Here is a 15,690-nt window from a genome sequence, read left to right on the forward strand (position 1 = left end):
GATGTGAGTAGTATTACGAGAGTCATTGGTCTTCAGAGTTTCTTGTCAGATTCCTATTTGGCTTGCTGGCCTTTCTAAGGTTAATAATGCTCCATCTTACACACAGACATGATCAGAAGCACTCCAAGTCCCACCAGGTGCCTGGGCATTCAGTGCTGTAACACAGTGACACTCAGCCCTGCTGCACCTAAATTCCTTTCTGCAAGAAGTCATCAGAGACAAAAATAAGATGCCATGGATAGTTTGGGTGTAAGTTAATTCAAAATTGCATCATATCTTGTCAGGAGTAGAGACATCTATGGACAATTACTACTTTTACTTGGGTTTAGATAGCACAATATACAAGACAGAACCCTGAACTTGTCTTTAAGATATCCTGCAGCATGGATCTGAAGTGTACAGATTTACATGCATTTTTCATCATACTCTCCTGTTTTCCCCACACAGTTTCTTGAGCCAGACTTTGAACTGACATTTTAATTTTTTGTTTAAAATGGCTTTTGAAGTGATATGTTCTCTTAGAATTCCTGTTCAGATGCAGTAAGGGTGTTTGTCACTTTTGAAATGAAGCATGTAGATTCCTAAATTACTTCAATGACCTTGAGAAATGAGATTCAAAAGTGAGGCAAATAATTTTGAGCATCATTAGTCACTGAAGAAGCATAAACTGCATCAAGTTACATCTTTCCATTTTTGTAAACCACTTCTGATCGCTGTTAGCAGGCAGTAGCAAAAGGGGAAAAGAGTGTTTCTCTCAGGTTGATCAAAGGTCTTCTTGAGAGGTCTGAGCTTTGCTTGGAGAAAAAAACACACTTGTTCCAAATCACTCAACTACATAAAAATGGGCATGCAATTAGCCTTGATTGTGCATGTGGCTGCAAAAATTTTATAGACAGCTGAGCAGTCAGCTTTCTAAGCAGTCATTTGCATGTGTAGTTAGCCTGTCTACATGTGAGCAAATTCTGAAAATGTGGGGGTTAAACTAGAAGCAGTAAATTGGTTTTTGTCAGCTTAGTGAAGCCCCTTACAATAAGGAGAACATCCTTGCTGTTCAGCTCTTGCATGAGATTCAGTTCTTTATAAAAAAATGGCTTTCCAACATAAAACACCAGGAAAACTATTTTAGTAGTCACCCCTCTGTATGTAGATCTCTTCTGAAAAAGCTGGAAGTTGAAATGCTTGGAAGGACAGTGTCTGCTCTGATTATTGTCAGAGGGTGTTTGGCCCTTCTTAGTTGTATAGGAATGTTCTCTCTTTCCTTATTCTGTGTCCATTTATTCTACTACTTTCATTAAGTGACGATGCTTTATTTTGTAATTTTTGTGGTTTTGTGTCACTGTTTATATGTGCTACCAACCTCGCTTATTGTTTTAGGAAAATGAGAGTGTGTTTTCTGTCTTTCATGAAAAATCCACACTTTTCCTTAACAGTCCTTTTAATTGTAGATGCAAGCAGAATTATGAGATCTGAGGATTGTTCACCCACATGAATTTTCTACATTTAGGTTGTTCTGTAATGTTCTCTGCCTCTCTGAAATGTTCTTGCCTCTCTTACTTGGTTGGTTTATTTTTTTTTTAATTTAGAGACATCTACATTGACCTACCTGAGAATCTATCTGTATTTTCTTAAATTAGAGGAGAAGGAAGAGCAGGATTTACTTCTAGCTCTGCTTGTAGTCTTGAAGGGGAAGATAATTGTAAGAGAAGTATCATAAAACACTGACAGTGTAGGTTCTTCAGCTGTTCCTTATGGGTCTGTGAACCAATGTCCTTTTGAGAGGGATGTGAAAACTCTGGAGGCAGTGCAGAGGTGATACTCACTTTTTGAATGGTATCCTGACAGTATTTCTACACAGCAGCACATTTTGCTGCTGAGAATTTAAACCTGCAGTTGTTGCTGGATGAGGAATGAGCAACTCGTCATACCAAATAGCCTTAGGAAAACACTCTATGCCAGACACACTCTCTCCACAATCAAGAAGGTAATCCTAGCATTAGTGAGAAATTAAATACTTCATCACTGGGAGATAAGAAAGTCTAGTCATTTGTAATAGAATTGAATGAAATTTTTTAACATCCTGCCAGTTTATGATCAGACTGCTCAAAAAAGAAAGAGATGATGTTCATTTTGAAAACATGTTCAATTAAATAATATGAAAGGATCTCCTCTCCACCCATCTTAATGCTACTAGAACTTTTTTCTTCCAAAACAGCAACTGAAGCATCAAATCTACCACTATTCTCTTTATACAAAATAGTTCTTTTACTATTGCAACTGCCCTTTTTATTCATCTAAAACTACTTAGCCTTCAGCTCAGAGCTGGTGAGTTCTTGAGGGTAATGCAACATCAGAAGCCCTGTTCAGCATCACATTCAAGAAAAAAGGGGAGCTCTAACTTGTCGAGAAAGCTGCAGATTTATCAAAGAAGCCTAAGAATTTGAACTACACAAATTAGTGGGTAATTTTTAAATGTTATTATCACTTGGTGTAATTTGATCATTGTCTGAGATGACAGCTATAGAGGGAGGAAAATGCTTTCTACTCTTTCTAAAATCTACACAATTTAAAATCTATAAGAGATTAAACTGAACATAGCTCAGATAATCTAGACATTGCAAAGTAAAGCTCCTAGCTTTGTGTAGGATGACTCCTCTGTTTTCAAAAATATGGAAATTTCTTCTGTTTTCTACTCATGTTGTTGTTCTGCCTCTATGTGTGTCCAGTCTCTACTGTAACATGAGTATAAATGAGAGATATCAGAGAAGCCTACAGTGTGTTTGTGCAGTTCCCTCATTATTATAATGCAGTTTTACAACCAAAGAACTGAAAACATTTTAACAGCAGGAAGTTATTAAGATCTTATGTGCATTTCTATCAACAGGAGAATGAAAATGCATGGAGTAGAGATAACTATATCAGTTATGTGTATAGAAAGAAAAAAAATTAAAATCAATTCAGTCACAGAAGTCATATTTATTTTTTGCCTCGGTTGGATGTATCCATTTATTTCCCAGTATTGTGAACATCTAATTTATATATAATAAGCATAGGAGCTTATGAAGCTGTATCATACAGCTAAGAGCAGTTATGGTGCATGAATAGCAAATTGAAGCAGAGAAAAGGTAAAAGGAAAATAGCACCCAAAAGCCACCTCATGCAAAGCTACACAGAGCAACATAGTAAAACACAGCCCAGTTGAGGTCCCTTCTTTCTGCAGAAACAAGTAATTAGAATTTTCTTCTGCTAATGTCTGGGCTCAGTGTGGATTTGTGGCATTCTGCAGGCTTTGGTAAAAGATTTCTGGAGATTTGATGCAGAAAATGCCACAGTCCATATTTATATCCTGTGTGAATTTGTAATGTGAACATTTCAACTTCTGTTTTTTCCATGGGGGTTTGAAGTAGAGTGTGTGAACCAGACATCTGTAATGATGCTGTAATCAGGCTATGGGGATTAAGCTTATTAATAATGAAGTATTGTCCTGGAATTGCCTTTGTGTTCTGTCATTACTTTAGAAATTTTAGCAGACAAAACTGACTCAAAGAACAGATCCTTATAATGAGAAAAAGATAAATTCCATAAAAATCTGAGATATGCCTTAAAAAATCCTGGTACAGATCATATGTTGCAGGAAGTTAAAGAGTTCTATGAATGTTTGAAGCATCATTAAAATTGTGAGATTTCCTAAGTAAAAAATGGATGTTATGAGAGCTAATTTTTTTTTTCATCTCTGTGTAACAGCACTGATAATTTTTATATTGGCCTGATAGTGGATGAAGACTTTCAAATTCAAATGTCAGCTGTCTGAAATGCTGCAGAGGGAAGGGAAGTTGTGTCCTGATAGTTAGACTAGAGGAATTGATCCAAATTTCCTGAAAAATAAGAACTACGTGCTCTTACTGTGTATACAGGAGTACTTAGTTATGTTCAAGATGAAGATTTTAAAAGGTTGTGTTACACCCAGTCCTGTCACCTGTGTCACTTTACTTCTTAACATGATTACTGTCTTGATAAAAATACTGTACTAAATTTTAATCAATTGTAATTGTGCAGTTTTCAGAAACCTGAAGGTAGACTACTGATGACTATATTTGACTCCTGTTTTCTTTTCATGTGTGAATATTAGCCTGCTCAGTAAAAAAGTAGACTTAGCAAATGAACGTGACAGGAAAAAGACAGAAATTAATTCAGGTTTTAACATTATGATGAGTTGACCTTGGATGGACACCATGTGCCCACCAAGCAGCTTTATCACTCACCATCCTCATCTGGACAAGGGAGGGAAAAAACATAGCAAAAAAACATGTGAGTCAAGAACAGAAAGAAATGATCATTGATGAGATTCAGATTGACAAGGGGAAAGGCAGTGATAGGATATCAGATATGCTTTGTTCTGATTCCTTGTCACTCAGCTCATCTGAAATAGAAAATCAGAAATATGGCAATGACTTGGAAATTGTCAGAACAAGCAAGTTGAAGGGAGGGCCTGCCGAGCCACCTGTGCCCAGACTCAAAAATTCAGTTATAGCCTTCTTAGAGATGCCTTTTGTTTTCTTTTTTTGCCATGCAGTAATTCTTACATCTTGTATGTATTTTCATGGATTGCATCAGTGAGGTATACATACATTCTGCTTGGTAAAAATAATATGTAGTATAAAATGTACATTTTAACTAGTAATATATATTCTTTATACAGGTACAGAAGGCTTGGGATTTAGCATTACTTCAAGAGATGTCCCAATTGGTGGCTCTGCTCCAATTTATGTGAAAAACATCCTTCCGAGAGGTGCAGCTATTCAAGATGGGAGACTAAAAGCTGGAGACCGATTAATTGAGGTGAGGAAATGTTACATTTTGTTTGTCTATGTTTTGCATGTATACACTACCTCCCTTCCAAAAGCTTACAATATTTTATGTTACAGGAAAGCGTTCCCCTCTTTTTCCTCTCTTTTTTTTTTTTTGATAAGAGAGCAAGGTGCAAGGCATTGTCAGTACGTAACTGTTTAAAGAGCTGGACCCACACATACCACAAAAGCACGAGATTACATGTCCTTATGTGAATATGGTGTCATAGCATTGCATTGCTGCTTAGAAATAAATTGAAGCAAAGTGATTGTTACTTAGTAAGTAGAATTAAATCAACATGGAGTGACAGACCAGAAATTATTGAAGAAGTTGCTAAGTATGGGAGACAATACCCTGAAAAGGTTTAGTGAGGAGGGGAGTCCTACAGAGAATCAAGGCCACTTCCCTCCTGAAGGAAGGATGTCCTCAAGGGAACTAAATTTGTCTTAGATAGGTGCACTGCAGAGATCTTTCTGCAAATCTAGCTGGAGTGATATAAGATGTTACCACCCATAGCTCTTCATTACTGTCCCTAAGCTAAATGGCACCGGAGGTATAGCTGAGTCTGTAACTGCCTCTCAGTGCCCTAACTTCACTTTGCTGCAAAATTGGCCAAGTCAGCTTGAATTGTTGCTGGAGGATAGCCCTCTGTAATTACTGTAATTCAAGGTAACCCAGATGAGTTGGGTAGAAGGGGACTGAGAAAGATTTTAGATGACAGCTACGGCATCTCAACTGTGTGAGCTGTGATCTCTTATGAAGGGAAGGAAAATGATGGTTTGCTGACTCCCTTGCTTAACACTGTTGGTTGATTTGCCTTTATTTTCAGAATGGTTTTGAACAGGGAAGCCTGAGATCACTGGATATTTCTCTGGCTTCTCCCTTACTGAAGTTAGCTCAAACAGTGGAAAATTCTGTTTGTATTCCATACCTGTCTGTCCCTGTAAGTGGCATGTGGAGGCCAAGGGAATGGACTACTGAACAGAGGCAAGATAAAGAATAGCTACCCAACGCTATTCTGGGAAAATTTACTTTCTACTATTGTCACAATTCATTGTGCAAGATATATTTGAAAGGTAGGTAAAACACCAAGGCAGGTGGCAACAGGACCAGTTTTGGGTCATACACTGCTTTTGCCAAAAAGATTTTTATGCAGAAATTCTTGTAAGAAATACTGGGAGGTGGGATTAGTTGGTTTTAGGGTATACTGGACTATGTGTGTTGCTGTTGAAAAGGAGTGAAGTATAGCTGTCTGACTTATTTGTATGGGAAGGATGACCATTTAATTAGATTTAATAAATGAAAGCTGTAATATGAGCTAATAAGCAGATTGCTCCAGTGGAGATTTTTAATACTGTCCCATATGATTCACATGACTTCCCTCTAAATTTCTGCTGTTTTCCTGGTTTGGAGTCTTATCAATTTCTGAATTTTTTTTGTCACAGGTAAATGGAGTTGATTTAACAGGCAAAACTCAAGAAGAAGTTGTGTCTTTGCTGCGAAGTACCAAGATGGGAGGGACTGTTGGCCTTTTGATTTTTCGACAGGAAGAAACATTCCATCCAAGGGAACTGGTGCGTAAAATAGAGAGCAACTAAGAGATTTAGATGAGTATGAGCAAATGATTTGATCTTGTCACCTGCTAGTAAATATGCATGGCCAGCACTGAATATAAGAAAAAGAAAGAAATCCTATTTTGCTGTATTTAGAATATTTTACATATATGTTTTATATTTTCTTCGAGATCTGCTATTGGAATTAAGTATTTTTTGGTACTGTATAAATGAAAGCTTTATTTTGAGTGAAAATGTTTATAGATTAAGTTATTGCATAGACTTTATTTGGATGCATGCAGACAAGTAGATTATTTCATACCTTTTGTAAGGACAAATCTATGTTTGAAATCCTGTCATTTGTCCCACTGCCTGCTCACTAATATGTTTTAGAGTATATAAAATTATACCAAAACAGGATATGTAAATACCTTTCTATCAAAAAGTGGAAGATATAAGAAATAGTAACCTTTTTGAATATAAATGCAATCTCTGTGGAATGGAAACCCTGCAGTTATTAATTTAGCAGGGCAATTCAGAAGATGTTTCTGGTAATTTACATTAAATGGAAATAAAATGACATTTCTTACTGTACCTGCTTCTCTTGCATAGTATATACAGGAATTTTTCTGATAATTATTCCAGATAATTTCTGTTATGAAAAGATAGACTGTGAATGTAGCAGTCATACTTTGTTCTGTACTCAATTAAACTGCTGAAGTTATTTATTATTTGTATTATTATAGCTATATGCAGCTCTAAAAATAACTTATTTGGCTGCCTTATTGTGAGAAGATAGACAAATATAAGTATGATGAATTAATTACTTCATTTTTCTATTGGATTGGTGTTATTTTGAATGCAAAGGGAATGATTTTTTTGGGCCATTTCAAGACATTTAACATTAGCCTTTTAAAAACTCCAATTAAACCTAAGAAATCAAAGTGTCAGGGAAGGTTGCAAATGAACCTCACTTTCACCTTAACCTTCTTGGAACATGACTTCAAGTGCTGAAGTGAAAGCTGTCATAAAATGAAGAGAAATAAACAATTTGAAATCCTACTTTATCATTGGAACAGCAAAAGCTATCTGTTTATAAATTCATATGCTGTAATTTTCACAGTATTACTATCTTACATAAAGCTGAATAAAAATGCTTTTTGAGTTTTCTAAATAAACTTAGAAGAAAGAAAATGTCTTAATTTTGTGTATATTATTTCTGTGGTAAAATGAGGAAGTTTTAATGCATAATTTGATATGAGATTTTGTTTCAATAATTGTAAACAAAGATATAATATGAGTAATGCAGAGATTTAATAGCAACACTTGATGAGGTTTTAACATAACACTCAATCAGCCCCTTCAATTGAGTTCAACCTCAGTAGCCCCACTGCTGCGGCTCAGGCACTCCTGCCTCTCATATTTTGGCAAAGATCAGCATAGGGAAGGCAGTCATGGCTGTGTCAGGTGGTAGGTGGGCTTTGTGCTGTGTAAGCAGAGATCGAATCTGAACTGGTGTGTTTTTCTATAGCTCCAGTTGAACAAATGATATTGTGAGGATCTGACAGTACATGCATGTGATGATCCTCTGTTGCATAAGAAGTTGTTTGTTTGCATTCTGACATGAAGGACTCTGAGCTGCTGTCAAAGACCAGGAGCATAATTGCTGGGCAAGGTGTTGAAATAAAAGTCATAAGGGCTGTTCTTTCTTCTCTAGTATAAATTTATCATTAAAAAAAGAAATAAAGGAAGTCTTTTCAAGTAGCTCCTCTCATTGACTTTTACTAGCTTTATGAAAAAAATTTAAAAAAATAAGATTGAAGTAGTAAGGTAATGATCTGAAACATGTCATTTCATCTTTTTCACATGCAAACCTTCTTTGCCCACTTAGGAACAATTTGTCTCTGCATCCTTCCCCTATTTCTGTCATGTAGTCTACATTTGTGTGCTTTAAATATCAACTGAATGAGATGTGTCTCAGAAATCACGTATAAAATCATATTATTTGATATCAACCATGGCATAAAGGGCAGGAATTGCTATTGCTTGCTGAGAAGGATTCAATCTTAAGACCATTTTATATTTGCCAATATTTGTACAGATAGTAATCCCAATAAAAATGTTGTTTAGATTTTATGTTTTGGGTTATGGTTTGTTGAATGACTTTTGAAAAAAAAAAGTTGAATATCTTTGGGTTTCTTTTTAAGTAAAATGAAGATAATAAACTTTAGGAAAGTTGTGGAGTTTAATGTCTTTGATATCTGTTGCTATTATTGTCTGGAGAAGACCTGCAAAAATGTGTAGTTGTAGCTAAAATTTACAGGATTGTTAAGCTGAGGTTGTTTAGGTTACTGTGGGATCTTTGTAGCTTGTGTGATCAAGACAGGGAGTGTGTGTATGTGGTAATCCAGAGTAGCAGATCATGGCAAAAGGGAGTAAAATGTGGAAGCAGGGAATAAAATCCAATTGGCAGAAGTCAGCTTTTCTAACTGATGAGATCTGGAAGAACAATTATGTTTCTCCAGAATACCAGGTATTTTATTGCTTCCACAGTTACCTTATGCCAGATAGGTAATGTACTGGGGCTTGTCCGTGTCAATGTGAGGTAGAGGCACATTGTCTCTTAAGAACATTCCTTCTCTACTCCCTCCCTTTATGATAGGATTAAGTAGAGCTCCTGTAGCACTGTGGTTACATCACATAAGTAGTGAAGCATTTTCTTAGATATGCTACTGACTGTGGGAGTCCTGTGAAGGATTGACTTGGGTTATTTAGTTTTGAGCTGTATTCTCAGTGTCAACAGAGACTGGCTGACAAGAGTTAATCTCCAGTACCCTAAAAATTAATATACCCCTTAGTACATACAGGTCCTTTATATGCTTCTGGTAGTTGTCTCCATCATTTTTCCTTACTGGTTGTTGACTGCAGGTTCAAGCTGACTGGATGTTTGTCTTACTGCTTTTCCAATACATCTTTGTGCTTTATCTTTTGAATCTCCTGCAAAACAACCTAAAGCAAAAGTGTCCAGTAAACTCTAGTATTTCATTCTGTCCCAGCTGAATGGAAAGAAATAGCTGGTTATCCCGAAAGTGATCAGCCAGCCAGCAGCAAGGTGCCTCCTGAGTGCTCAAATGAATTTTAACATTGGTAGATGGGCTTGGAAAAGCCATAGTTCCTTATGTGTGTTTCCAGAATTGTTTGGGGGATGCATTTTCCAGTGATGTGTGTTTGCCTTGTGTGCCCCGAGACACAGTTGAGGAATGCAAAGCACAGAAGGGTCCCATTGCTGGTGAACTGAAAGCACCCTCCTGTCGTGGGATATCCAGCACTGTAGTTCTGGTTCACCTAAATATGCTCAAAAGGGGAATCTCTTGCTAAAATGAGAATGGATGTTTTGAAAAGCAGATACTCATTTAAAATACTTGTAAGGGTTCATCTGGACTGCTGAGGTAATTCTTTGAAAACTTCAAAGCAGAAAGGAAAGGCCAGGGGAGGACATCCCTGAATGAGGAAATTCTACCAGCCAGAAAATGGTGCAAGCAGTCATGGTTCTTCCTTGGCCAGATAGTCACCTCCTCCATAATCAGACAAAGTCAGGGGCACTACCATGAGATCCCTGGAGTTACTTTTGTTCACCTCTCATTTAGTGCTTGTTTAGACAGTTTTCAGTCAGGGGTGTGACAAACACACTTCATTTTTTCATTACCACTTCACATCAGAATTAGATCTCTGTGTTTATCCCCTTGCTGATAGATACTATATGTTGTATGTAGTCGTGTTCTTATTTATTTTTTTTACTTCCTTTAGAATGCAGAACAAAGCCAGTCACAAATTCCAAAGGAAACGGTAAGAGCTTTGTCTTTTCCATATTGGAAGACTCCCAAATGTATTTAACTTGGTATGGCACTTCTCCATCAGAGTTACACAGATCCTTCTTTCACCTTATATACTGTAGATGGCTCTCTGTAGCTTTACATTTTAAATGCATTTTTTATGTAATTTCAAATACTATTTGAAAATTATACACAATTCAGTTATTTCGTATGTTCAAGTGCTATTTGAAATTACATCTGTCACACACAGTCAAGGACCTAAAGTTAAATGATAAAAATAGACTGTTAGCTTGGGTTACATATTGAAGCTAATTGTTTTAATCATGACTGTATGACTGAAATATGAGATACAAACAGACAGTAGGCAGTTAGGGTTTAAATTTTAATTGTATCCTGATAGCAAACCACTGTTATTTACTTTTAATAAACTATAGGGAAATATTATCAAATCTAACCTTAGGAAGGCTGCAACAGGTCTGTATGTGATGTGTCAGTGAGGCTCTATATTGAGGTTATATACTGTTTATATACCTTACTTTAGTCACTCCAATACACAATATACTAATACATATAAAAAGTTTTTCTAAAATAAAAGGTTTCTTTTATAAAATACTAACAGAGGATATAACAATAATATATTACCTTAAAGGAACACCGTATCTTAGATAAAAACATACTTCAAGAAGCTCCATTCAGTTAGGTATCCATTTAAAAATCAAATAATAAATTAGATTTTTGAGAAACTGAGAAGATTCATGTTGGGATTTGGAATTAGTTAGGCTGCTGAAAAGACAGAAGGAGCTTGTCTGGATGAGTCAGAATGTCCTACCAACAATGGCGAGGTGGTGTCTGGGATAAAAGAGAAAGTCAGGACTAGGTGAAGAGGTGTAAGAACCATCTCAGTGAGATGCTCAAGGGTACATTGGCTGATACTATTATTTTTTCAGGCCAATGGAATGTAACTGTAAAAATGGACATTTGGGTTGGATTCACTTTTATCCTTTTGGCCTTAGGTGTCCTTCTAGTGTGGAAGTCATCTGCATAAGGGCTCTGCAGGACCGTGGGTGTATCATTGTTTCACACATGCCTTGCGGTATCTTTTTAGCACATCTTGTTAGAATATGTATGTTTTTATCTTCATAGTTTCTTACCATGCACTGCTGATATGCAAGATCAAAGATCAAAGCCCAGGATAGTATTTCTAGCTGTAATTGAATACCATTGAGAACAATGTGTGGGTGCAACCTTATAAAAATGTCCTGGTTTTAGGAGTTGAAATTCTGCCCCAAAAGCTCATTAAGATAAGGCAGATTGCCTACAAGGTGTTTATAGAAATCAGTTGCTTATCTGTTGCAAAGTTAATGTTTTGGAGGAAATTCCAGGGTGAAACCCTTTCTCCAGCATTCTTGACCAACATCCTGATTTCCTCTGAGGAAAGACCAAAAGAAAATAGATATTTTTCATTTATTCTCTTTATATGTGAGGTAAAAATTGCTTAACCAGGAAATTATACAGGAGGGACAGGTAGTGTATGAATATTAAGGCATTTCTGAAACAAACCAAGCCAGAAAGCCCTAGCAAGCCTTGGAAATATGGAAATAGTTGAAAAACATATGAAGACATATGTGGTTACTGAGGGAATGAAGCTAGAAATATAAAAAAAAAGCTGATCAATATAAAGAAAAAGTCTAATGTCTTGGGTTTTTCCTTCATTAGAGGTTGGGATTCTTTTGTTATTTATTTGAAGGCTCAGAACAACAATGATTGATAGTGGGAACACCAGGACTCTTTAAATTTGCCTACTCCAGTGTGGGCATAAAAAATGGACTAAATGTGAAAGGTGTCAGTGGGTATTTATAATTCACAATACATTTGCACTTACCACCATTCTTCCAATCTACTATGCTTTGGATAACTGTGATACTCCAGTCCTCCAGAACTAATTTTCCTCAGCTGCACATTAATAATAGAGTTACACATTTTATTTTTATTTTTTCAAAGTATTTTTCATCACTGTAGTTTATTCTCCTTGGTTCTGCCTCAATACCTATTTATTTCACCTTTGTCTACTTTTCAGTTCTTTGAGATTTCTAATCTTGGAATTTCTATTTCTGTGCCTGCTCTGATCTTTGTGCGGTTAGTTGTGAGGTTTTAGTCTCTAAGTGTCAAGGACTTGATAGTAGAAAGCAAAGCAAAAGAAAACCTCAACAAAAAAGCGTGATGAAAGCAGTGAAGTTACAGAAATGAGAGAGGTGAAATGCAAGTCTGTTTTTAATTTAAAGGCAAAATGTCTGGGGGTTTTTTGTTGTTGTTGTTTATGTCTTTGTGGGAAAATAGAAGAAAAATGCACCTTTGAAATTAAAAAAAAAGAAAAAAGAAACCCTTAGAAGGCCTGAAATAAAATCTTAAAATATCAAGTCTTATTTATCAACAAATTTTTAACATTTAGATGTTACCTTCATGTAACTGTTACTTTGAAATGGTTTACATGAGTATTATGGCACTTGGATACAGTGGTTAGTCCTCAAACATGTAAAAAATTAAAACCTTGAAGATCAGTTTTTTTCTTAATTTGTGGCCTGAAATCCTTGACAGAATTACTTCTTACAATCCATATATAAAGCATGTAACTTCATATTTTTCATATCACCACAGAATACAGATTCTCATATTCTCAGGCTTGAACTCCATATGAGGAGATTTTGCCATTTGCTCGGCTCACAGGATTCAAGCTTTTCTTTCCAGGTATCCATGAGAAATGCAAATTGCTGATGCAGCTTCAGCTTCTGTCTGTCACAGTTACTGTCCAGTGTCTGTGCCCTGGTGAAAACAGGGCTGCTGGTTTTGCCTTCTATTTGGCTTATGAACAGAGTTGGCAGTCTACTTATGAAGCAAGGAAATCTCCTGTGTCTTGATTGAAAGATTGTTTCACCAGCCACGAGTTTCTACCATTTGTATAGCTGGTGGCAGCATAGAAGAGATACACCTATTCCTAAACATGGAGATTATTTGGCATGTAGGAGATTGACCGTAATATGAAAACTAGTAATTTATCATTATTACATTTCTGTTTCTAAGAATAATTATCTTAATCTTGTTACAGTGCATTGAAATGAACTGTTAATTATGCTATGTAAAACATCTGCCAATTTTTCCTCATGCTATTTAAAAGTCAATAGGGTTTCAGTAATATTTTGCTTTTACAATTGTCATTCACTGTTTGTTTTCTGAATTCAGAACAAGCAAGTTAACTTTCATGTAAGGAGAATGCTAGAAAAATAATAATTATCACATAAGTATTTTCTAGGGGGTGTTGTCTATTGATAAAAAGAGATTCAGAGTTAGAATTCAGGATTTCATTTCATGATTGTTGCACTCAGCAGGATGAGAAAGCTTCGGTTTTCTGTTCTCATTTGTTTTTCTGTCAAATTGCTGTAAGTGAGCAGAATGTTATGAATTTCAGTGAGTGCAGGATTCGTAACAGTGACATAACAAGAGTGGTTGGTGTGTTGGAACAATATATAAATGTTTAGCAGCCCTGATAGAAATTGCAAATGGAATTACTTTTTATCTTCTTCTGAACTCAAATATTTGATATTCCTGTTATTATCTAAATTTCATTTTGATCGCTATGTTTTTTTCAGATCCAGTTGCTGGTTTTGCCATATACTTTGTGTATAATTCTGAGTAAATTAGCTACTACACTTTTTATGCAAGAATTCATTACCAATAGGAATGGGGTGATACTGGTCAGAGGCATTTTTTAAGAACTAATGCCTAGGGAGGGTTTTTTTGCAACTTTTTGTGCTGTGAACATGAGAGGTAATACAAATGCCTAGGAATACATATTTTGTATTGATCAATACAATAGAAAACTCTTGGAGAAATGGACATGGTGAGTGTTGAGAGGGTAGTTTTCTGAGTGCACATGTGTTTGTCTTTTGCTCAAAAGCTGTTTGTATTCCTTCAAGATACCTAGTCACTGGAAATGTATTTGTAGATATTTTTCAAAAGCTGTAAGTTAAGTTTCCACCATTTTCTATTTAGCACTTATAGTGGCTTTTAGAGTGACTTTGTGTCAATCAGTTGATGCAACCCTGTCTTCACGTGCAGCCTCCTTTGGAAAACAGTTTAGAGCTTCATCAATTTCCATTGCTGCAAAATGTGGTCCAAATGTCCCACAATTGAGCCAAGATCATACATTGGCTAATATCAGACTGCACCAGCAGCAGTGCTGGTATCATGAGGTGCAGAATGACTTTATTGAAAGTGGATAGATTTGACTGATGGTTAAGATGTTGCTGTTATTGCCTCTACTTTTCTTTTTTAATATTGCAGATATATTTTGGTACCTTTTTATCTTCTAATGGTATGAGGCACAACAGTGATAGTAATGTTTTAAAAGCCTTTTTTAGTGCTATTTTGAGTGGTTTCAGATAGTATTTTTGATAAAATTGTGACATAAGGAAAAGATCACTGACAATATGAACGAAATAAGTAGTGAATGTGTGATTTCCTTTGGCGTACTGTTGTGGTTTCAATCTTTTACCATAGGAGGTACTCTAGTATTGAATAGCATGCTCTGGTGCATTAATGAGTAGAGATGAGCCATTAAATCCTAGTAAATAATTAATACGACCGTTGAGTGCTGGTGCTCGTGAATGCTTTTTGACCAGTCTGAATTTCCTGAATTGCTCAGTGATAATCCACATATACTCTTGTGTAATGCTGTGCTTGGAACTGGACCCTCAGGTTCATAGTTTTGACTGTCACCTGCAGATGATTTACCTGGGCTGTGGTGTGGCACATTTAAGCTGACTTTGTGCAGCACCATGGAGGAGTTTTGGCAAATGTCTCAGCACTGGCATTGGTCCTAGCACTTGCTGGCCGATTGCTGATTTTGTGGAAGACAACTTATGTGTCTCTCCACTGAGGTTCTGTGACAGTGGGTTGGCTCAGTGCCACCATTGCAGTCATACAGAAGTCACACTGGTGTTTACAAACTTGTTGGTTTGATGACAAATCTTGTTTCATTGCATTGTTGGCTTCAGATTCTTGATGTTGGTTCTTTCTCAATATTAAATTCAGGGAAAATAGTGAGATTAAATGGTTTGCCACTGTTGCCTGAAAGTTGGCAACAGGAGTAAGAGTAAGACACAGATCAGTCTGAGTGCCCTTTATGGGCATTGCTTCATGTGGAATGTGCTTCTTGACATGGACTTCTGGAAAGGCATTATTTCTCTTTCCACTTGTTTATTCTGTCTGACTTTCCCAGACTCACGCTATCTCTTTCTTTAGTCTTTCAGGTCTTGTAAATCCAATAGGCCAATGAGAGATGTATAAAGATGTTTTAGAGAGCTGTGTCATTAGTGTGTTGGGCATTGAAGTTTTTCTTGAAGGGATAGTGCAGAGAGCTGTAGCTTTATAGGCTTCTTTGGCAGAGCAGACACCTGCTGTGT

At 36.3% G+C, this 15,690-nt stretch overlaps 1 protein-coding gene across 13 annotated transcripts in view; it reads left to right on the plus strand.

Annotated features, from left to right (window-relative positions):
• The window catches only part of PARD3 (par-3 family cell polarity regulator), a 447,638-nt gene that overhangs the window by 246,231 nt on the left and 185,717 nt on the right, over window positions 1-15,690 (plus strand). For 9 of the 13 annotated variants that reach the window (XM_071559915.1, XM_071559924.1, XM_071559920.1 and 6 more), the window contains 3 exons: window positions 4,697-4,836; window positions 6,291-6,419; window positions 10,206-10,244. In XM_071559915.1, coding sequence (XP_071416016.1) covers window positions 4,697-4,836; window positions 6,291-6,419; window positions 10,206-10,244 — 308 coding nt within the window. The remainder of the gene's footprint in view (window positions 1-4,696; window positions 4,837-6,290; window positions 6,420-10,205; window positions 10,245-15,690) is intronic. The other 4 variants (XM_071559917.1, XM_071559927.1, XM_071559923.1 and 1 more) reach the window with 1 other exon arrangement.

The sequence above is a fragment of the Pithys albifrons genome, chromosome 7 (assembly GCF_047495875.1).
Source record: "Pithys albifrons albifrons isolate INPA30051 chromosome 7, PitAlb_v1, whole genome shotgun sequence".
Taxonomy (NCBI): domain Eukaryota; kingdom Metazoa; phylum Chordata; class Aves; order Passeriformes; family Thamnophilidae; genus Pithys; species Pithys albifrons.